At 46.0% G+C, this 23,655-nt stretch overlaps 1 protein-coding gene across 4 annotated transcripts in view; it reads right to left on the bottom strand.

Moving 5' to 3' along the window:
- The window catches only part of MDGA1 (MAM domain containing glycosylphosphatidylinositol anchor 1), a 148,051-nt gene that overhangs the window by 22,715 nt on the left and 101,681 nt on the right, over positions 1–23,655 (bottom strand). For 3 of the 4 annotated variants that reach the window (XM_071576659.1, XM_071576676.1, XM_071576649.1), the window contains 3 exons: positions 8,957–9,134; positions 7,876–7,899; positions 422–574 (listed from right to left, as the gene is read on the bottom strand). In XM_071576659.1, the coding sequence (XP_071432760.1) occupies positions 422–574; positions 7,876–7,899; positions 8,957–9,134 (355 nt within the window). The remainder of the gene's footprint in view (positions 1–421; positions 575–7,875; positions 7,900–8,956; positions 9,135–23,655) is intronic. The other variant, XM_071576668.1, reaches the window with a different exon arrangement.

Raw genomic sequence — 23,655 nt, forward strand, 5'->3', positions numbered from 1 at the left:
CTGCTTGGCACTAAGGAGGTCTGTTTGCCTCCCTGAGACCTTCTTTGAGAAAACAGCTGGCTAAAACCAGCAGAGCTATTTCTAGGTGTTAGAGATATTCTACTTGTTTATCATTTTTTACTTCAAAACAAGCTTCAAACAGTACAAGGGCATTAGGTAGCAGTCAATTAACTGGTAACAAGAACTAATGCTCATACTATTCCCTTCAACAGAGTCGTGGGTGTTTTAATTGTGTGTTTAATGCCAATCAGCAACATGTAAATTAACTGCCTGCTCCCTGCACCCTGTGTGGAGGAGAGGCATTTTAAGTGGAAAGCAGATCAGCCCTCCAGCAGCTCCCAGAGCTGCAAGACTCCTGACAAGTGACAGCGTGCATGTCACCTCCCCAGCCAAGCCAAAAGAAACCCAGATGTGTGCCTACCCTCCGGCGTACCGCTGATGTCCGTGGGGGGCCCTGTGTTGACGGTGCGCTTGGGGTTCTGGGTGAGGGCATTCTGCCGGGTCCAGTCAAAGTTGTCCATCTTGTCCTGCATGAAGCCGCAGATCTTCTCATCCTCAAAGCGGCAGGTGTTATCTGCAGGGAAGGGAAAGCGCTGGTCAGCTGCTGCTTTTCAAATCTTCTGCCCAAGCTGCCTGGGTACTTGCAGTAGTGCTGTGTCACTACTGAGGCTCTGTGTCAAGCTAGGGGCAGATGGGCAGCCCCTGACCTGAGGAGGAGGCTGAAAAGGAATGCATCATAGAAATCACAGAATGGTTTGAGTTGGAAGTGACCTCAAAGATCATCCAGTTCAAATTGCCTGCCATAGACAGGGATGCCATTCACTAGATCAGGTTGCTCAGGGTCCCATCTAACCTGGCCTTGGACATCTCAAGAGATGGGGCACTCATAATATCTCTGGGCAGCCTGTTTCAGTGCCTCACCACTCTCTTAGTAAAGAATTTACTACTAAGATCTAACCTAAATCTCCAATCTTTTAGTATATAAAATGTTCCTTATTTTCCTATGACCCATGATATATCTGTGATTAGTATTGTCATGGAAGGGTGATGGATGTGATGGTCTGACAAAATCGAATAAAGCTATTATAGCTAAAGAGAGAGATTCTGCTGAGAGATGTGAAGGGGCAAATGTAGAGGAGAGTAAAAAGAGCATTGAAGGCAAACAGGCTACAAGGGCTTTTATATCAGAACAACTTGATAGTAGCATAATTTCCTCGGGTGAGAGGAAAAAGTGTCAGCAGATGACCCTCCTTTAGGCTATATATTTAACTAAACTATGACATACATGAAAAAAAATCAGCTGTGGAGAAGAGGTCAGCTCAGTGTGACAAATGTGTCATTTGGCTAGAGTACATCTAATTTATACCAGCTAAAAGGCACATTTGATTTTGAGCTTATGCTGGTTCCCCTAACAAAATAAGACACGTAGGCAAAAGATTTTTATGTAGGATCAGTTACATGTGCAATAGGGCTCACTTTTATTACTACCACAGACAGTTACACCCTACAGCAATATTGTAAGACAGGTGAAAAATCTTGTGCATAGACATAACCCAATACAGACTTGCAGAGATTTGAACGAATTGGATATAAGCAGGCTGAAGACTGTAAGCTTTGAGTTAAAAAGGTAGTTCTTGAGTCACAAAAACAAAGGCCAAGAACCAGCTTTACACTGCTGACACAATAGGAAAGGGATGGATGAAACGGGCAGAAAAAGAAAGAGAAAAGAGTCCAAGACCCAGTGTAAAAACTGCTGTGTGTTCTGAGAGGTCCTTGGGCACTCAAGCTGGAGAATGGGCTGAGCATGGGATCTCAGCCCTCGCAAGTGATTGATATACAATAAGCACAAGAATTCCTGCCTTTATATGAGCAAGGAGGTGTGCTATGAAACTGAGAGACCCATGAAAGAACACACACAGAAGGGAAAACAAGGCTCTAGACAAGGCTTTGGGATTTGCTATGAACCTCATCTGTGGTATGCTGGTGCAAGATTCTGCTTTTTGGGGTTTACTCCCCACATTGTTCCTATTATTTATTATGCCTAGATGAAGAGAAGCCCAAATGCCTGCTTAGACTGCTGTATTCTCATATCTTCTGTGATGACTTGCTGATTCCTGGGCAGAAGGGTTTTTCTCCTAACCTGGGTGACTCTGGCAGGACATGTAGGACAGAGCAGGGCCAGCAAGCTATGGGCTGGGTGCCAAAAATGGGACAGGTAAGTTTTCTGCAATACCAGGGCCAAAAGCTCTAGACATGGTATATCATGATGGTATGAACTTCACACACCTACCATGCACACCAAAATCTGTCATTTTGTACCAGAGAGACTACACATGAAATGAACAGAATCTTGACTCTGAGACACTGCAGCTAGCATCCTCCCCATTCCCTCCCACTTGGAAACGAAAAGAACTGTCATCCAAACAGACATCAAAAGTCTGCACATCCCTGTGGCAGGGAACTGGGTTTCTCTTCCTTGCCTGCCTCTTTCCAGCATTCCACTGAAGCAGCGAGAAAAGAGGAGGCAGCCTCCTGCTGTGGCCAGCAAAAACATGTTTGCCAGCATAGGCTGAATATGGTGTGGCAAACCAAGGGCTTGGTTCATAGATGAGGGCAGCTGGGTTTTCCATAAACTCAGTGGGAAATGCTGCTCTTTTGAGCTGAGCACAGCCATTGAGAGCTTGGCTGGGCTGGCCACTTAACTGCTGATTAACCCTGACTAAGTGCTTTCCATTCAATCTGCTCATTTCTAATTAGCATCCAAATCCAAATTAGCCACTGCTCGGCAGTGCCTAGCACAGGAGTCCAAATGGCATCTGGAGCTGAAGGAGAAAGGAGGAATGGGGAGCAGATGATGGGGCTGATGCTTGAGGGACATGGCAACTATGTGGGTTGGACCTCTTTCATCCCCAGCACAGGGAGATGGAAGGAGAAAAGAGTGATAAAGCAGCTCCTAAGGGTCCTTCTTCAGCTGAGAGAAGGTTGTACCAGATACTCAGTGGTTCTCAAGGGAGGGGCTGGAGCCCCTCTGGCTGATATTGTTGGGTTGTGCAATATCCCTGGTTTCTCTCCACTGAGCCAAAGACAAGCATTTCCATGACTTCAGTTCATGGGTTGCCAGTTGCAGTTAGAAGAGACAACAGCAATACCCTACACTGCAGGATCCACCACGACTATCCTTTTGCAAAGGGACTGGGTTTGTTTGCACCTCTGACCCTGTTGTGCACATGGACCTTCAAAGAGAGGTGACATCTTTCTCCAGCACAAAATTACCTTAACAGGAAACATCAGTTGGAAAGCACAGCTGTAAGCTGTAACAGAGAGGTCAGCCAGGAGACTGAGGGGGAACAAACCCACAAATGAGGAGGCACAGACATTAAAAGGAGAGGTAGATTAAGAAGAAAGTACAAGCTCAGGTGGAGATCAGAGAGAGCTGTGCAAGGCAAAAGGACTGAAGACATTACTCCCAGTTTAGCACCAAGGTCTGGTTGTGCCAACTGATGGACTACTGCACCTCATTGGAAAGAAGCCCCACACACCCATGGCATGAGACTGCTCAGAAAAGATGACTCAAAAGCCTGAAGAGCTTTCTTAACATCAAATCAGGGTCCTGATTACATCCTCTTTTCTCACTCAAATGAAGCTACTTCCAGAAGGCAACACTTACAGCAGAGTACAAAATAGAGAAGGACTTGTGCATCACAGATCAACCAATGCTATTGCTTAATCAACAACATGATCCAGCTTATGTGCAACACCACTTGCTGTGCAGGAGTTTCTAACTACAGTACACTGCCTCTGCTTAGCTTGGGAGCTCAAGGCACTTTGCAACAACTAAGGAACAAGGCTTCCTAACACCTCTGTGGCATAACAATGCCTCTTTCTATATATCACCTGCATTACACATGGGGAAACAGAGGCACAAAAGTAGAGACGGACTCATTTAAGGTCACAGCAGGCAGTGTGCCAGCTGGAAACAGAATCCAAGTGCTCTGATTCGTGGTCCTTTGGTTTAAAACATGCCACATGAAGTCAAAGTTCTATTGTTTCTCTGAGCTAGAAGTGGAGGTTCCATGAATAACTAGGACATGTTCAGTGTGGTTTGGGGCACCATCAGCACACCACCTCTGGATGTTCATCAACAAAGCTTGTCAAGATAAACCTGTCAGATCCAGACAAAAAGAAAACCTTTAAATGACCTCTCTCAAGAGGTCACGAGGTGATCTGATTGTTGACCTTCACCGTGTGAAGCAAATCTTGTTGCAGATTCAGCCCATCTGCAGGGAACCTGGCTCAGCACCATGGTGCAAAGGAACCTTCTTGTTTAAAAATTAAGCAGTGGATTTAAATATTGAACATAGAAGTTGTTCTCTGGATTGGCATAGGTGAGGTAGAGGTGGCAGGGGAGCTGGTTCCTCAAAGGCTGGAGTTAGCCCTGTCTTCACCAAACAGATTTCCTTGGCAGGCTTTGTAGTGATGGCAGCTCGGTGCAGACATGTTTGCTCCTCCTCACAGATACCTCCCTGCATTCCAAGGGGAGAGACCCTCTGCTGTGGTGATTAGCATTTCTTGTTGCTTTGCCTTCTTGAAGAACATAATGGAGGTTTTCCTTTCAAGTCCTTAGGGGGAAACCATCACTTGTTCTGAAATTCTGGCTGCCAGATGAATGCAAAAAATAATAATCCTATTCTAGCTGCAGCCTATGGGTGAATAGCAGATGGAGTGCACTTGAATAAAATTGCCTTCATCCTTTAGCTGTGGTCTGAGGACTGAAACTGGCTTGGAGCATAAAGAAACACACTCCAAGCCTCAGCTCTGTTGCAAACCTGTTGCCTGATCCACAGGCTATCACCTTCTCTCTGGACAACAGTTTCCCCATCTAGAAAATGAAAACATTGGAAACTGTATTGAGACCTCAGAGTACATTATGATCTACAAAAAACCATTTAACAGTCTTTTCCAGTGTAATCTTCCAGAGCATTTATCACCAGTAAAGGAAGAAAGCTTCATAATACCATAACTGGTTGGGATCACACTGGATTGCTGTCTGCTTTAACATCTCCATCTGCAATAAGGGGATAAAATGGCCCAGACAATCCTATTTGCCATTATGATACAAGGAATTGTCACCTTTTTTAATCTTTGTGTTACAAACATTCCTGAAGAAGGGGTACAAATCCAACTCTAAACAGGAGGCTGACATCTCATTCCCATATGTTCATACCTGAGCAACAAGCTTAGATTCCCCTGGACTAGGAGGTATTATCAGAGACAGGACACACAAGCGTTAGATGGTAAGCAATAAAGCACTGTAGTCTACAACAACCAGCATCTGGCATGGAACTCCACCCACCGTACTTGTCCATAGTCCCAAAACGTTGTAGCACCACACACAGATTGCAGGATACATGAGAAATAGTGTCGTTGCTCCAGAATGGCAAGATGTACTGTCCAACAGAAAAATAAATCAACTATCCCATATACTTCTTAATGACCTCATCACGAAGGTTGCAAGGTTACATCTGGTAAAACCAGGAAAATCCCAAACCATTCACTGCTGATGAGGTGAACAGTTTGCGGGGCAGCACTGCAGGGTTTGGGTTAGGAAGCAAAGGTTATATCCAAATGAAATTGCAGAGGAGCTCTCAAATTTAGTCATGACATTAAAATAATCAGTTATTCTAAGAACTGTAAGATAATTTTTAGGCAGTTTTTTTAATATAAATTATGGTTTCTAGAACTAGATCGACTAAATTTAAGAGTCAGTCTTACCTGTAACTTCTAAATATTTGAAATCCTCAATGTGTTTTGTTCCCTTGCTCTGCTTTTCCTTTGCTGTTCCTTTACAGCCCCGTACCTGGCTTTGTAGCCATGCCACATGCATGCCTGCCCCAATGTTATTAACATCTTATTAGGCTGAGAGAGAAAATGCATGAAGAAATAATTGTATTAAGTGACTCTCAGAGTTTGTAAATTAATCACCACTGTGCATGCCCTTGGATCAGGCTGCCAGAGGCATTAATCATCTAATCTTTGCCTTTCACTTGAGAGCTCTCAATGTTTGCTCCCAGAATTTAGCTGGGCAGCCTAGTGTGAACTTTTCCCTGGGGGTGGTAGTAGCAGAGGAACTAGGAAAAGAAGAGGTAGCAGGAGGGATTTCCAAGTTGCTGGGATGAGAGTCTGGGAACTCAAGTGTGGTCTAAAGAGAGAGCTAAGAGCCTTTAGGCTCATATTTACTAGCAGCTTGTCTGAAAGGAAGGGGCATATCTGCAAGCAAGTGTAATAGTTCCAGTTTAAGGCAGTGAATCTCAAAGTGTGAACTCACAGGCAAGCCGCTCATGAGTGACCCAGAGGTCCCAATATCCACCAGAGGCTGGGCAACTTGTTACGTAACAAGAGGAAATCATAAGTGTTGGGATACTGCATGCAAATACATGTGTCGCTGAGTTATCCTCCACCACAGGTACATTTAATGCAGTTGTTCTGGACTAAATCAAGCTGCTAAAGCAACCTCAGGCAGGCAGTCTGACGGTTCAGATTACAAAGTCCCCAAGAGATTGGCACAATTAGGACTGAAGTTGCTCTGGCTTTACCAGTGATTTATGTAGTGTTAAAGCAAGTGGCTAAAGGCCAGATTTTGTCACTTCCACCTGCGGGCTGGGATGCTGCCTCCTCCAGCAAGTACCAGGAGTCACACTCTACAGTAGGTCCCTGTCGATATGCTCCATGATTCCAAGCGAGTTTTCTATGCAGGATGTTTAAAGAGGATCAGGAAGTGGATGAAAGTAAGCAAATGGAATCAGGAATTAGAGGCACAAAATCCCTCTAACTCTGTAAAAAGCTCCTACTCTCAGGTGGAGTACAGTTCATCAAACCATCCTCAGAGTCTGAACTTGCAAGAATTAATGCCTCATGGCTGCCTTAACAAGACAACCCCATATCCTGATTTTTGGGCCATTGGCTAATCCTGGCTTCTTCTTCTCACTGCTACCCAGCAGTAGCACTTACCTACACGTACACAGAGTAATACATAAAAAGACTGAATGCTGACTCACCAGCTGGAAAAGGGGAGAAACATCTACATGGAAGCATCTGTTCCCCATGGACCACTAGCAAGTACTCTGCCCATCTCTGTCCAAGAGCTTTGTCTGGACTTATATACAGCAATCAAAGCAAAGGGACTTAGTTTCATCCCCTGAAGATCACACCAGCACTGATTACGAAAAGCTAGAAATCCTCTTTCATGCTTAATGGGTGCCACCACATTCATGTTAAAGACCATTCTTCTGAGACATTGTGTATTCTGCTCTCAGAATCAGTGAGAACTCTAGGTGCTTGATAAAGACATGCATCTTAGCAGGACCAGAAGGAAAATAAACAAGTTAACAATGATGACACTGGAAGGGAAGAAGAAAGGGACTGTGCTCAGGGAGTTTGTAAGAAGAACTAGATGTGAGATGGAGATTGCTCCATAGAAGCCTGCAGAGATATCAAGTGGTATCTTTCCTGGTCAGAAGAGGATGGAGAATATACATTCCTAGAGGTTATTTTGGGGAACATTAAATATTATCTGCCTACTGAAAGCAAATCGATCATGCTAGGGGGAGGGCAGGTTCAAGATCACAGTGTATCCAGTCACAGAGATATCCGGTGTGAAAGAGAGGCATATCTCTAGTGAATATCTCCTGGCAATAACTGGCAGCAAACGGCAATATTTACTGGAAACATTACTGTATGCAATTTCGTCCTCTTTTGGGGAAAACGATTTGACAAAGTCAGCTGTGTATTCCAGTTGTTTGGCTTGCCTGATCTTCTGGAGCATTTGACTAACACATATTACACTCAAAATATAAACACAAAGGTCTTGTTGCTTACCTGTTGGGTTGGGATAGTTGATTGCTGGAAGAAGAAACACAAAAACAAGTCAGAACAGCTAGCACTCCCTCAAATCACAAATCACAATCAAATTCTGAAAATAAAACAAACACATCAAGAAAGGTCACAGATGCACAAGTCTTCTGGCAGCATCCCTGTGAAACAGCAGTGCTTGGTGTCTGCCTTGGTGATGGAAAAAGATGCTGACACTCTAATCCAAGCAGCAACAGACCTTAAAAAAACCCCACCTAAGGGCTGATTCTGAGATTGCATTAGAGGAACCCTTCTGGTAGCCAAAGCAGTTTCCTTCTGAAGCACCCAGTGGGATAGCACCCACTCAGACACCAAAGCTTGGAATCTAAGAGGGACATCAAAGCAGTTTGACACAGTATGGAAGTTTGATACAACAAGTATGCTGAGGACACCAGATGTTTGTCAGTCCACAGGACAATAGGGTTGTATGAAATCGTGCAAACATAGGAGAAGAGAGGTACGCAATTTCTGCTTTAGAGTAAAGAAATCATAGAGTTGTGGGAATGGAGAGAATTGTGAGCTATTGGGATGCTGGAGAGAGAAGTATGGTCAATGTGTATCAATGGGATGACTAGCGACTCATGCTATTGGACAGAACTACAGCTTTACTAGTGAATAGTTAGGAAAGGAATCATACATTCAGCTCTGAAAAGAACTGAAGCCTCCTGAAATCCTCTTACTCTTACGCACGTGTGGCTAATACAGAGTCCAGTGGGTGTCTTCTAATATGCCACTGTATCATGGGAAACTGCAGCATGGCCTGATGGGGCACTGGGCTTTTGGGGATCTGCCCACAGAGTGGAGAGTGCAAGTCAGAGCTGCTGAGTGAAGGATCAGTGGAGACTGACCTTCAGGGGTCTCTATTTAGGGCTCTGCATTGAAGGCAACAGCCAAAATACAGTCAAATGTGATAGCACTGTGCCATCTAAACTCTTCAGAGCAGAGATCCACCCTTGGGTGACAGAAGACCACATCTGTGCATGTCCATGTTCCTAGGCCTGGGGCTCAGACCTGCTCTTGTAGCCAGGACCGAGGAAGAGACACCTACGTTCCATGTACCGGATGATGCGGGCAGCCATATCTCCAGCCCCAAAACTAGTGATGGGTGTCAGGCGAACTTCATAGCTCTGAGGCACTTTCAGGTTGGGCAAGATGTGCTCCAGCAACAGGCCCTTCTCCATTTTCTTCACAGGAATGAAGCTTTGGATGGTGCTCCTCTGAGACAGCTGCAAAGAAAAAACCTCAGTCTTATGAGAATCCTGAAACTGGAAACCTGAGCGATCCTACCCACCATCTGACACCCCATTCCTCCTCTTCCTGTACAGACATGTACACTGGTTTCTCCATGAGATCTTCATGAAGTATTGGTTTGAAAATTCCCACCCCCTGGTATAGAAAAGTGATCAGAAACTTGAGTTCCCTGTGGAGTGAAACCCTGGGGTCCTCCTGACTCTAGCGATAACTTGAACTATGGGTCCTGGAGCAACTTCGTGTGCAGAATGAATGGCTTCAGGGGGTAAAAAATGAACCCAAGTCATTCCTGTTAGTGCAACAAGGTGCTTGCAAACACACCATGGCATTCCACCAAGATACCCTGCAGTTCACAATCACTGTTGCACAATTCATCCATTTACTGCCTGGGCTCTGTGGCATTTCATTTGATGCCTTGCTGGGACCTCTCTACTACCACACTTCCTCATTAACCTTCCATAGGATCCATCCTTGAATCTTAGCCCACACTGCCTCTGCAGACCAAAGCAAAGGGTTGAGTTCAAGACACTGGTTCTCTGGAGTCCCTCATAGGCGCCCTCTTTCTCTCAATTTGCCAATTGGAAGGACCTGAACCATGCTAACTGAACCATACCAGCTAAACATTGTTCAGTTTGCTAAGGCAGCAGGGAAGTTTCAAGAAAACAGTGGGTAAAATACCGTTATCAAAATCACCACCACTAAAAATGATGAATTACATGTCAATGAAATTTCCCTGCCATGGTCATGCTTGCTTGGCGGTGGAAGGACAAGAATGAGGATTGCATTGTGAAGATACAATTTCCTGCCTGTCATCATGCAGTGCCTGGATCCTTGTGGCAAGACACATTATTGGGGATGCTGGGGCTGGTAAAAAGACCTTTGGCAGGGCTTCCCAGGGTCCAGTGTTCATTGTCCCAGACACTAAGCTTTCCTCTGCCTCTGATACATCCTCTAGGCAGACAGTTTTCATCGAAAAGGCAATTCTCCTGACAGGCAGTCTCAGTGTTGGTCATTAACTCTAAAGTTACAGGCTTACTGTAACAAGGATGCACGGAGGAAGGTTTACAGCAAATCGGTCAGTGTAGAAAGTGTGGGGCAAGAAGATGGAGTGAGGGCACAGGAGGAGCAAGAGCCACCAGCAAGGCAGGCCAGGGAAACAATGCGGACGTGGCACTTGGCAAATACAAATACATTCAATCCCTTCTCTGCCTGACTCTAGTCCTCAAGTATGTAACTGCAAGTTCAAACTCAAAGGCAATGGCTGCCACTGGAGAGCTTCCTGTGCCACAGCCCTGTTCATTTCCAATATGGCCAGGACTCAATGACCCAATTCCTTGATCTGCTCAGAGTTTGGGCGGTGCTTCCAAGTGAAGGTGCAGAGCTGGACCAGATCCTGTGTTGGGGCAGGGACTGGTCCCTGGGAACCTGTGCCTGTATGTGGTTCTCACAGTGAAAAACAACTTTGCACCTGCCTTACAGGTTGTACCTAAAAGAGGCCTTTATATCAAAACAGCAGTTAAATGCCATCCTGATGCCCTATCCTGTCATATCTCAGAAGCTACGCAGGGTCAGGCCCAGTTAATACTTGGATGGGAAACCTCCTGGGAATACCGGGGGCTGTAGGCTCTAGTCCTGAGGACTTCACTGTCACCATCCAAGCTCGCTCAGCCGTGGCAGATGAACCTTAGGAGTAAAGGGTGGGGCCAGTTCTGTGCATGCTGTGCCTCACCTAAAAAATCCACTGCACAGGCTCGAAGGACATGTGGGTAGAGCCCTTCCCAAATCTTTGTTCACAAAGCCTCGCCATACATACATACATACCAAAACAGACGAGCATGCAAGTTGGTTGAGGAAATACTTTCTGCACCATCCTCCTTCTCACCTGGGTCAGAGAGCTGGGAGTTGCCTTCCCCCAGCTTGGTGCCTTCCTGCAAGCCACCTGGGAACAGTCCTAGCAGGCAGGACCAGGGCAGGGAACCAAGCATGAACCTGGCACCAGGATGCTGCCAGGATCCATTCGTATTAACAATGTCCCATATGCATGCATGCAAGCTGGCATTCCTACTGCTCAGCCCTCCCATCTGCCAGCCTTCCACACCACTGCTCTGCCAAGCAATGGCAGAGCTGGCTCCCAGCAGCAGCGACTTCACCTAGGATCATTAGGACCAGACCTCTAGTTATCTGGGAGAAGATGAACAGTCACAAGCCAGATACAGAAGACTGGAGTGGCACAACTGCTGGCATGGAGCTTTTTGGACAGCATAGCCTGACTGGGAGGGCTGACAGCAGCTCCTCCCCACAGGCTGCCATGAGCTAGGGTGCTGGGAAGGCAGCCAGCAAATAGGGGGAGGTCAGAAGCCATTTCCCTTATCTAGACATAACCTTTAGAAGAGAAACAAAATGGAGAGTCAGTGAGAAGGCTGAGGGCGAGATTCAGACAGTGCAAATTCCACCTCAGCTGGGAGTTAAATGGAATTTGGGTATCTAAAGCCTCTGGGAGCAATGTCAAATCACATACTCTCCCACGTCATCGAATCCAGGACAAACTGAGAACTCAGCCTTCAGTCTGGACTGCAAAGCTCTAGGTCCCCCAGTTGAGTCTATCCTCAGGGACTTGTGGCTTTAACCAAATAAATAACTGGCTGCCACCCAGGTTTGGCTGTGAAACAGAAATTAATAAAGGCATATATACTTCCTATGGGTTGCAACTTTCCTGCTTCCCAGAAAAGATCTAGACTACTAGGCAATGAGAAAGGCACAGCCAGGGCATGTATCTCCTCTCTGTGCATAGAGGGAAACTTTTACAAGAGTCCTTTCCCTCCACCAAATACTTCATAGCCAACTCTTCTCTCAGCCTGTGTCCTGTCTCTGTTCAATCTGCAACTTGGACGTACACAGAAGCTGGCTGCTAGCAAGGCTGCCCTCTTTCACACCCTTATTATGGTCCCTACAGTCCTGGCATCATGACAGAACTGGCCCTGTATGTCTTTGGAAAGAGTGGCTCTTCTCCATGAAAAGCAGCATGGGCCAAATGTCTATCCTGAGCCAGCCATAGCCATCAGTACAGAGCCAGGTGCACTGCCAGCACAGTTTAAAGGGCATGAGATTAGTGCCAGGGAGAAAAATGAGTCAGCTCCAGCCAGCTGCTTGCTGTGTGCATGCGGAGCAGGTGCCGGCTTCCAGTCAGCAGCACAGGTCCAACAGACAAAGACATTAAGGCCAAGGTCTGTCATTGCCTCCCTGATTGCCAGAAGCAGGTCTGTGCAAGAGCAGCATGCATCAGTCCAGTAGAAACCCATTTTTCAAACCGCTTCAACTGCCAGCTGTTGCCCTTTCTCCTGCTCTGTGTTCTCTTCTTCCATGCTATCCTGGTATCTTCTTCCTTCCACCCTCTTCTCAGCCTCCCTCCTCCTGATTGTGTTGACCCAGTGCTCCAGTTTAATATTGCTGTGGTGCAGTTAATAAAGCAGAGGCAGGCACAGAGGACAGGAAACACTGGCTGCCTTATTAGAGATGCTGAAGCCTCAGTGGAGGATCTCATGCAACGAGCTCATTCATCACTGGGCTCGGGAAGCTGCCAGCGGGGCCAGAACATGAGCACTGCGCAGTGCACAGCCTTGTCTCTGCCTTCACCTCGTTTCATTTCCAACAATAAAAAGAAGGGGATGGGAAAGGAAAAAACCTCACAAACAAATCCACAGTTTGTATCAGCTGGCTGCAAGTATCACACAGGCTGCAGAGGTGAAAAAGTTCTTGAAGAAGGAGTTCACTAAAAACACCTTACAAAGGGCAAAATCAGCCCCATATGGTATGCATGTATTCACATGCAGTGTATGCAACCTGTCCCTTTCCCCTATCACCTATAAGAAGTATTAGCAATCATGGAGAGCACACTCACATGTTTACATGTACTTAGCCATCAAACCTCTGGGACCTGCAAACTGGGATTGCCCTTTCTCATTCCTCACCATTCCACTCTGTTGGTAGGTATTGCCTGCCTAGTGTCCCATCTTATCATGTGAGCTGGCTTGTGATGCTTAGAGAATGTTTGTCCCACTGTGGCCAGTCAAGCCAGCTCAGGGTCCAGGAACACAAACCAAGAGCCTCAGAGAGAAAAGCAGGGATGCCACGTGGGCTCGCCCTGCCCCCTGCTGAGGCACTGTCACAGCAAAGAGGTCCCAGATATGACACTGCCACACCTATGTTTTCTGTTTATATCAGCTATTAAAGGAAAAAGGGATGATGTTTTCAGACTGAATGATGTTTAAGATAGGTAAGTATCAACTCGCAGATTCAATAAAGCCAATGGATATTAATAAAAACATCTGTCAAGAGTTCACGTTGTGGTTCTGCTCCACAAACCACACCAGGGAATCACAAGACCTGGTGTGACTTGTGTAGCCATGCATGTGGTCTCATAACCAACTGCACATTAAGCTACTATCCATACTTGTTTGAGGGAGAAATTAGAAAGAAAGTCTGTTTCCTCACCAAGCCCCAAGAAATTGGTGCAAACACCAGCTAGAAAAAAACACATTAAAATCATGTAGATTCCCCAATAAGCTGATCAGAGCAAAGGAACTGCTCTGCAGGCATCCAGCTTCCCAGCATTGCAATTCACTCCTGCCACTCTCTCCTTAATTGTCCCGCTTCTTCAGCAACATCTCAGCTCAGGGCACAAGTGCTCTGCTTTCCAGTATCTCCCATCCAAATCCTTTCCACACAGGCTTGCTGTCTCACCCTTTTTTCTCAGCCTCATTGAAATTACCCTGCAGGCTCCTCCCTGCAGGAAAAATGAGACAGGGGTGGCTACCCGCCCTCCTACTCCACCCCCATTAGCTAACCACAGACATGGGCTGCTGAGAAAGCTTCCAGCTCCATCCCCAGTCTCCCAGCCTCTCCAAAAGCAGAGGAGTCAGCAGACAAAGGCAGGCTGATATGGCATAGCAGCCTCACACGCAGGCTACCTCCTTCTGGCAGGCTCTTCCTTACTTACTCTTCACTGTACAGCTCCACAGAGGAGCACACCAGAAAAGGGATCAAGGGCAGAGGTAGCAATTTCCTTGATTTTTCCAGTAACAAGGAATGATACTGTTAGTAATAAACAAATCCATCAGGTCAGTGAGTGGCTCCAAGGTTAGTGTAATTGGAAAAATTTTGGGTTTGTTGACCATACAATGATCTACTCAACAGCTGGTCTACTGACATCTGACAGGATGCAGCTGTCTCAGAGGGGAAAAAATGATCTAGTGCAGGAGCTAGCGGGCTTTGACAGAGATTTAAATTAGCTTGGAAGGGGGAAAGGGGCAAAACCAGGCCGCCAGTGATGAGCAATGAATGGGAGGGTATGCCAAAACTCAAGAAATGCAGCACTCATGCGACCCCTCAATCTCCAATGAGGTACTGGCTACAAGGTACCACACCTAAAATGTTTCTACACCAATGCACACATCAGGAGGAATACACAAGAGAAGCTTGAAGCTTTCACCCAGTCCCAGAGATTTCGTATCATTGTCATAAGTAAAACCTGCTGGGATGAGTCCTGTCACTGGACTGCCCTGTTGGATAGTTACAAGCTCTTCAGGAGGGATAGGCAGGGCAGAAGAGGAAGGTGTACGTGCAGTGAAAGGAAGGTCAAGTGACATGGGAAAAATTCAGAGATTCTGCTTGCCAATGTAGGGAGAAAATCCCTGTGGCCAAAGCTCAACTGGAGTTGAAGCTGGCCAGGAATGTGGGGAACAATAAAAAGAGTTTTTTCAAATACATTAATGCCAGTAGGCAGTACAGAAATACCATCAGCCTGTTACAACATGAGGATGGTCACCTCACAAACAGGGACAGAGACAAGGCAGAGGTGTTTAATGCTTTCTTTGCCTCTCTCTTCAACATGGATGATGGACCAAGGGGCTCAGTGCCCTGAGCTGGAGGACTACGACTGCGAGAATGATCAACTCCCAGTTGACCTGGAAATTGTGCACAATCTGCAGCTCCAGCTGGATCCCTACAAATGTATGGGGCCGGGTGGGATTCATCCCAGAATCTTCAAAGAGCTGACAGATATCATTGCACAACCTCTCTTCATGACTTTTGAGCAGCCTTGGGAATCCAGAGGGTTCCCAGCTGACTGGGAGTTGGTGAATGTTGTCTGCATTTTCAAGAAGGGAAAGAAGGAGGACCCAGCAACCACACGTCTGTCTGTTTCACTTCAGTGCCAGGTAAAAAATTATGGACAAGATTATTCTGTGAAGTATTTAAAAACATCTGAAAGACAATGCAGTCACTGGTCACAGCCAGCACAGTTTCATGAGGGGAAAGTCCCGCTTATTCAGCCTGATTTTCTTCTATGACAAGGTAATTCAACTAGGTGTTAAAGGGAAGCCAGTTGATGTCATCTTTTTGGATTTCAGTAAAGTTTTTGATGCTTGGTCTCGGTATTTTGGCAGAGGGATAAAACCCCTCTGCACTGGTAGCTCCCAGAATTCAGAGAAGGGAAAACCATAGACACATTCAAGAACACAGCGGGTGAGGTACCCTCCTGGCTGATAGGGCCCAGTCCCCTGTCACCACAGGGGCTGCCTCTCATTATTAATTTTATGTATGCATCCCATCCCATCTTAAAACGTGTTCATTCCATTTAGGCCTGCTCCTCCCGCTGGTCTGTTCCAGAGCCTGCCCACCCTAATGTTCTCATTTCCAAACTGAATTTATTAACAAGCAGCTTGCATCCAGTTCATCTTGTGCCAATGCTGTCCTTTAGTTTAATGGCTCTTTTCCCTTGCTGCTGCTTGACCCCCTGATGTTTTTATAGACAGCAATCACATCACATCTCTGACTTTGCTGTGTTAGGCTAAACAAACTGAGCACTTTGTGACTTGTCTTGTAGCACAGACTCTCACTTTCCCTCATCAACTCTATAATCTTTTTCTGCACCATTCCACTTCCTGGAGTTTGGTGCCCCAGCCCTGCACATAGGATGCAGTGGCACTTCTCCACCTCTCCTAGAAATACCTCAGGTTTCACCTGGGAGTATATTCAGCCTTTCTCACACCTGCACCTTACCAGCAGCTACTTGAAGTCAACGCACTCATGCACATTGTTCCTCCGCTTCAGTCATTTCCCACTGTAGCAGATTTTTCTGATAGCATCTTACGCATGCATTAACCTGCCTTTTTACCATGGCATTTCACCTCACCAGAATCACTCAAGTAGTTTTCCATCTTTCAGGTCTTCCTTAGGATATCCCGATCCTTCACTGAGGTGGCATTGTCTCCCAACCTCCTGTCAGCTGCACAAAATTTCAACAGCGCAATCTTAATAGGAGATTCTGAACTGACTGTCTAGTATCAACCACGGGGAAGAGGCATGCCTACTCTAGAGAAAGTAATTTGAGTAAGATTTGGATAGTGGAGAAATTTGGGTTGGATATGAAGACAGTCATCGTGATGTTTCTTGATGATCTCTCATCAAACGTCCAGTGCCTGTCACATCGGATTAAAATATTTTCCTTGGTTAGCACTTCATCAGCACCTTAGATGAAAATGATGTTAAGCATTAACACATAAATTAAAGGGTTAGGGTAAGTTTAAGCTAGGATTTATTTCATTTTCCTTCCTTAATAATCTTTACTCATTAGGGGTTTCCAGAGGAAATAATCACATTGCAAACACAAAGTTGGCATTTCCCAGACAAGCACACCAGTGTACTGAAATTCATGCTTATGCTGTTCATCAGTCAAGCACATAGGTTCAGATCCTGGGGTTAAGCAAGGATGGATGGCCAAAGCAAATCCATTATTCCGTGTGAATAAGGAGTCCTGGAAACTTTTTATCTTAAACTGTCCTGTACCAGGAGGCTCCATTTCTAGGCTGAAACATTCCCAGCTCCAAAGGAAGAAGCAACTGCAACTGTGAGTAGCTACTGAGGACAGCTGGAATCACCTAAGCTGGGAGACAGTATCTCTCTCTTCCTCTTGCACAGGCAATCAGCTGCCCATTCTCATTAGGTGCCAAGAGCAACAGTTTATGGCTTCCTAGAGAAGCCAAATTGGTGCTGTCATGAATTACTGTAAGTGCTTGTTCCACACTCTTCAATAATGTCTTTCATTAGGGGCTGATCAAAAAGCAATATGTATTTTATTAACGTATGTTCCCTCGTCTAAGGAAGAACAGACCTAATCTTCACTCTGTCAGAGAGACAGTAAAGCAAGTCTTAACTGAGGCTCACTTCTACAGCCTTATTTTCAATCCTGAAGGCACATGCAGTCCTTCTGTTTCAGACTGGAATCTACTACTGCAGGTTCCTACCTGTACTTGTCTATGCATTGCAGAGTCTGAAATCACCTCTTTTGTCTTCTGTATGGGCATAAGTGGATAACAGACAACATCCCTCATGTTGTTCCACATCCCTTCTCATAGAGTAGTGGTCCCAGTTTCTTTTGAGGCTTACATCTGAAAATCAGCACTATTCAGTGCCTTACTGAATCCAGCTTTATATGCATCCCTATGTCAGCAGGCAGTCTCTTCTTGCGCCAATTGCCTTGCACTGGACATGACTACTTACAGCCAGACCCACACACACCTGTGCACCATGCTGCCAGCACTTCTGGGTCCAAGAAGAAAAAGCAGTTCAGCTCTGCATAACCCACGTTTGCCCAGCTGCAGCTAGGTTGAGCTCTGAGCCACTGAGGTTCTAACTTAGCAAGAAAGACATGGTCCACCAACAGGAGCAGCCATCTCCCAGGCTTCTTTGCTTGGGTTCTTTACAAACCCTGGCACAGACCTCTCTTAGGGCACTGTTTTACCCTTGAAAACAACTAATAACTGATGGGGAGCTGTTTCTTCCTGGAGGAGAAGTAGCCTTTTTGTGGGACTCTGGACTTTCCAGTCTGGTACATGTAATGAAGGTATTAAAGTTTCATTCCGGAGCCTATAGGGCACCTCTGACTCTGCTGTACTCGTGGTCCTGCCTCTAATAAAGAAGAGGCAGCCAGCACAGCATGTAGGCAGAGCCATAAAGCTCTTTACAATACTCCATGCTACTCATACCTTTAGGAAACACAGTCAAAACATCTATTCAGTGCCTAATCCTGCTCACTTGTGACCAGCTAAGGGAAAGACTACATCTTTCTTCCAAACCCTTCCCCTTCACACACTCTCACCTCTTAATTATGTTCTAGAAAGTGAGAGCCAGGGAAAACAAAAACAAAAAAAAAAACAAACAAAAAAAAGAAAGCCAAAAACAAACCAAAAAAAGAAACAGAAACGAAAGAAAAAGTGGAAAATAGAACGGTGAGCAGGGAAGGGCATGAAGGTGCTCAGAGAAAAGACAGTGAAACAATAGGAGGGCTGACTACTGAAAATAACAGATGAACAGAGTAAATGGGAGGAAGGTGCATCACAGCCTATCAACAGGGACTTTCAGACAGACTCAATAAGCAATACGTACCCCTTGAAGCCACTGAAGGAATGTGGATAAGAGATGCACAAAAAGGACTGACTTTTATCTTTGATATCTGGCAAGCATTTTTCATCCTGCACTCAGCTTTGTAAAACACAAGCCAACAGCTTGTTGGATATGAATAAGCACACTGGTGTGAAAACAACATCTCTAGACTGCAAGGCTGCTAGGATGGGTGTATTCGTTTGGGGAATCTTATTATCTCTTCTCTCACATTTTCCTTACCCTAATGAGCACTGAACAGCAGTGTTAGGAGCTAGAGAGAGATTCATTCTAGGTGTGTTTTAAGATCATATGAACCTTTCCAGCAAGACTATTTGTACTGTTCTTCTCAGGCACTGTAACTATTCCGAACAGAGCTAAGACTGGGAAAACTGTTTGGATTATTGCCTTGTACTAGGCAAGCTAAACAATATCCTGCTTTATCTCTTGCCCAATACAGTACTTGAATTGCATTAGAAGCAGCAGTTATGGAAAGTGAAGGTTAAGACAAAACCTCTGCTGGCACTTTATGAATGGCAAAACACCTTGTAAAAGTTTCAGCTACTCTGTTTTGGGCAGATGACCTTATGTGTTGAATCCAGGTATGATGGAGTTAAATTTCCCCATAGCAGCCCTCAGTGTGTGGTGCTTTGTGAGCAGCTAGAAAGGTGCTGACAACACATCAGTGTTTTGCCTACTGCTGAGCAGTGCTCCCACAGTATCAGTGCTGTCTCTCCAACATTCCTCCCTTACCAGTAGGCTGGAGGTGGGCAAGATCTTGGAACGGATATGATATCCAGGAATGCTGACCCAAGTTGACCAAAGAGATGTAATGATGAGGGTGGAGGGAGTGCATTCCTTATTATGTTGTTTGTCTTCCAGGGCAACTGCTACATACACTGAAAATCTGCTTTCCAGGAAGTGGCTGGACATTGATTGTTGGTGGGAAGTAGAAAATAAATCTTTTGCTTTCCTTTGCTTCTGCATGTGCTTTTTGGTTATTAAACTGCCTTCATCCTGATGTGCGTTTTTTCACCTTGTTTTCTTCCCCCCATCCTGTTGATAGAGCAGCTTGGTGGGCACCTGGTGTCCCGTCAAGGTCAACCAATCACACCTTCTTACCATGGATAATCACAGAAGAGGAACAATACCATCAGTTTGAAGGCACTAACATGCCACTGCTCATTTTACTAATCTTCCCAACTAAACAATTACAAATGATCTGTGGACTAACGAAAACCAGCTCAAAAACCCACATATCATATTGAAAAGCAATTTGCGAATACAAAAAGCCAGAATTAATCCAACTAATTCATTAGTTAAGCATCATTTGCTAAGCTCTTACGGGTAAAGGGAAGAAATCTCAATAGTAGCATTAGAAGATGATAGGGTATCCAAGGGGATGACCTTCTCCCACGGCTACCAGCCATTTCCACTGAACTCACTTGAGCCATCAGTACTGGTCAGGCCTGAGTCAAGCTTCTCTGGCCAGCCTTGTAGAAAACACTCTGATTCTCTGGCTGACAGTGCCAGCAACAACCATGGCCTGCAGACACCTCCCCCAGCAATGGAGTGAGAAGTGGCCAAAGGTAAAATTCCCTTCCTTTGTGCTGGGGGAAGCTCTGCTGTTGCTGACTTAGTAAGTAAAGAGTACACACATGAAATGTGGAAAAAGCTCCTTGCTTCCCACCTCCATCAAACATCCATCTATCCTGGAATCTTCCCTTACAACACAGGTGGAGAGGACCTTGTTCTAGCAGCAGGTCTCATTGACATATCATCTCCTGTGACAGATTGCTAGGGATGAAAACAGACATGGTTCAACGTGCTGTCAGATGTAGTGAGTGATGGTGTGTCCTATTTTCAGGCAGCAGAGAGCAGAGCTGAGGCAGGATCCTGCCCTCTTCATTCCCAGATGCCTGTGGCAAAGTCATTGCTTTACGCCCAGGTCCCACACAGTAGCCTTACTAAGCTTCAAGGACTGCTTGTCCATCAAATGCTGCTGAACAGCTCTCCTTTCACAGGTGTGTGGCTGACACAGTCCCAAACCTCTCTTCCTCTTGCAGCCTAGAAATGCAGCATCTCCTTTCCCCTCTCTTGTTTTCCCTGGCTTTGCATCACAATGGCTGTTCAAACCATCCACCAAACATGCTACCCACTGACATACTTGATTCTTTCTGTGTCCTTTTCTACCTCCTCCTCAGGGCTGAGTTCTGCACAGCATCACAAATGCCACTAGCACAACTGAAGGCAACTGACTTGAAAGCACAGATGCAATTTGCCTATTCTCACTGCCTGAACAAGAGTTATAAAAAAAATTAAGAAAAAAGAGCATTAGTAGGGAGATGGGATACTTAGAGCCGAAAAAAGGCCTCTGCCACTACAGAGGATGGCTCTGCAGGTAGATGGAATTGCACTGATTTGACATCCCATATGACAGCATCCTGTGATCAAACAACAAACTGGCAGACAAGATAGGCAAAAAAGAAAAGAAGCCTAGAGAAGCTTTCCGACAGATGTGACTTATAAACCATCCTGCAACAGGTGGTGTGCTTTGAGAGTTAGTCCTGGCAACCATTGTGAGACCAAGTCACTGCAGTACCCAGTCCTAATACCAGTGAGATGACCAGTACTGCCCATATCAAGTGAAATGAGGGGCAGTAAAGGGGTGCAGTTTGTCACACCCCATGAGTGTTTTGGTCCATGCAGTATCTGACATGCAGCCAAGACCACCATCTGCTGCTTTATGAAAAGCCACACTCCCTTCATAGCTGCAGCTGGCTGGGACTGTGATGCTCTAGGCAAAGGGACTCACACGACCCTGTTCCACGTCCCGTCTGTGCTCCACACTAGGACATCAAACTGGGCTGTCCAGTTAAGCACCCTGTCTGCGGATTTTTGGTGGATGAGGCACACCAAGCCTGTTCCCTTTTTCCAGGTACCATCAGGCCAGTGCAGCACAGGGCACATTTATCCAGAGAAAAGATGGGTCCCTCCCTAGCTTACAAGCCACAATTTCATCCTTTAAGCCTTTCATCTTCTAGTATGAAAAGTCAACTGCTTTTTAGCTAAGTCATAAAACAGGTATAACCTCCTCAGCTCTTGCAGCATCCCCCAGCTGAAAATCCCACTGCAGCACTACTAGGGGAATGCAGAGGATGGGGCCAGTGGGGTCACAGTGCCCAAGGGAGCCTCTGGATGAGAACTATGGACCCAGCCTGGTCTACAGCAGTTGCCTTGGCGATGGCAGCATTGTGCCCCGGAGCTAGCCAAATGTTAGTCTTTTTGTTTGTAAAGCACCTTTGGCCACCTTGAACTGCTCTGCCTTGTGCAAAGCTGCCTTCTTGCCTAGCCTTTGGTGTCCCCCAGACCTGAGGTGCAGCCCTCAGGAAAGGCCCTGCTCAGTTTTCCAAGAATCTTCACCTGAAGCCATGGTTGCATATGCAGAGAAAAGGAATTTTTTTAACCTTCCAGGGCACAGGGCTGGGCTATTGCAAGGGCCACCAAGAGCTCAAATACATCACTCTTCTGCATTTGTAGACTTTTCTAATCTGGAACCCAACAGCATTTTCAACTAAACATTTATGAAAAAGACTATGGGCTGGTGCACTGTTTGCTCATGCTCCTTTTCGTGTGATACCACCTTTGCCCAGTGAATGAAGTGAGAGACCCCCTGCCCTCAGAGGGAGTGCTGGCGCTGCATGCTAATGAAGCCAAAGACTGGCACCAGTTGACAGACACTACTGAAGTGGGCTCAGAGGAGGGAAGAACAACTCAGAGGCAGAAATGAAGAGATACAGATCCACAATCCATGGGCCTCCGCATAAAACCTCTCCTGCTGTGTTGTGATGGCCATCAGAGGAGTTAATCTTCTACTCTAATCACAATCATTAAATTCCTGCTAACACCCCTGTCCTATGTCTGTCCAAACAGCTCTGTTATCTGTCACCTCCCCACACGGTGTGCCCGGCTTCCCACTGCCACAGCTCTCATTAATGCTGCTCTCACTGGCTGATGAGGCAAGTGGCAGACAGTTCCCGAGCCCAGATGAGTTTTGTAGACAGCAGGGGATGTTTATCCAACATGGAGGGGATGAAAGTGCAAACAAAGAGAGACCATACAATCACTCAGGCATCGCACGGGGCCAGTCTCATTAAAGACAGTCTCCTTGACAGGAATTAATCTGAAGTGACAACCCAGTGAGCTAATTTAGCAAACGGGTCTGGGGCTGGCCCAGTGCAAATTTCAGGGGTCTATCTGGCAGGTAGAGCTGAGCCTGCTCTGAGGACAGGAAAGGCAGAAATGTGTTAAGCTGGCCCTGTTCTGGCCTGAGCTTGCGTATGAGAAGGTACAGAGGAGACAGCAGCCTCAGGTCTCCTTGAGGGGCACAATGAAGATTAAACTTTCCTACTGCACCAATAGCTTCTCTTTCCTTTTTCTCTTGCAGCCTCAGGTCATAGAGGGGTTCCAGCTCATTAACTGCATAGTAATTCTGCCACTATCCCCTGTAACCACCAGCCCAACTCAGATCTTTCCTCCGTGATGCAACCTGCTTGCAGTATTAGATTGGCTTTTCATTTCTTTTTAATGTTAGAGCAGAGCCCTGGGAGGGGATAAAATACACAGACAGAAACAAGCAACTTAAAAAGGCTTTTTATTTTTTAAGCAAAGATCTGGTTTGGGGAGTCTGGTTTGAATCCCCGAGCAATGAAAAGCATTTTCAATTGGAATGCAGAGCCTCAGTGCCTTTCTTTGCTTCAAGAATACATGGAATTAAAAAACCAAACTGATCAAAAAAGTAGCCCAAAAGCCTCATGGCATCTGCCCACAACCAAACCATCCAAGGTTATTAACTCATTGAGTTCACTGGCTAAGGTGAAGTAAGGTGGTTGGCATTTGGATCCCTTGCTTTGCAGCAAGAAACAAAAACCCTTCCAACCTGTCAGGACAAATGGCTGTGAGGACCCTGCTGTTTCTCAGTGGGGAGGTTTTCACCTCTCAATTGGCACTCAGCAATGCCACTGTCTAAGCCCCTTGACTGATGTCCTCTGGGAAGTA

Source organism: Pithys albifrons, chromosome 2, assembly GCF_047495875.1.
Source record: "Pithys albifrons albifrons isolate INPA30051 chromosome 2, PitAlb_v1, whole genome shotgun sequence".
Taxonomy (NCBI): domain Eukaryota; kingdom Metazoa; phylum Chordata; class Aves; order Passeriformes; family Thamnophilidae; genus Pithys; species Pithys albifrons.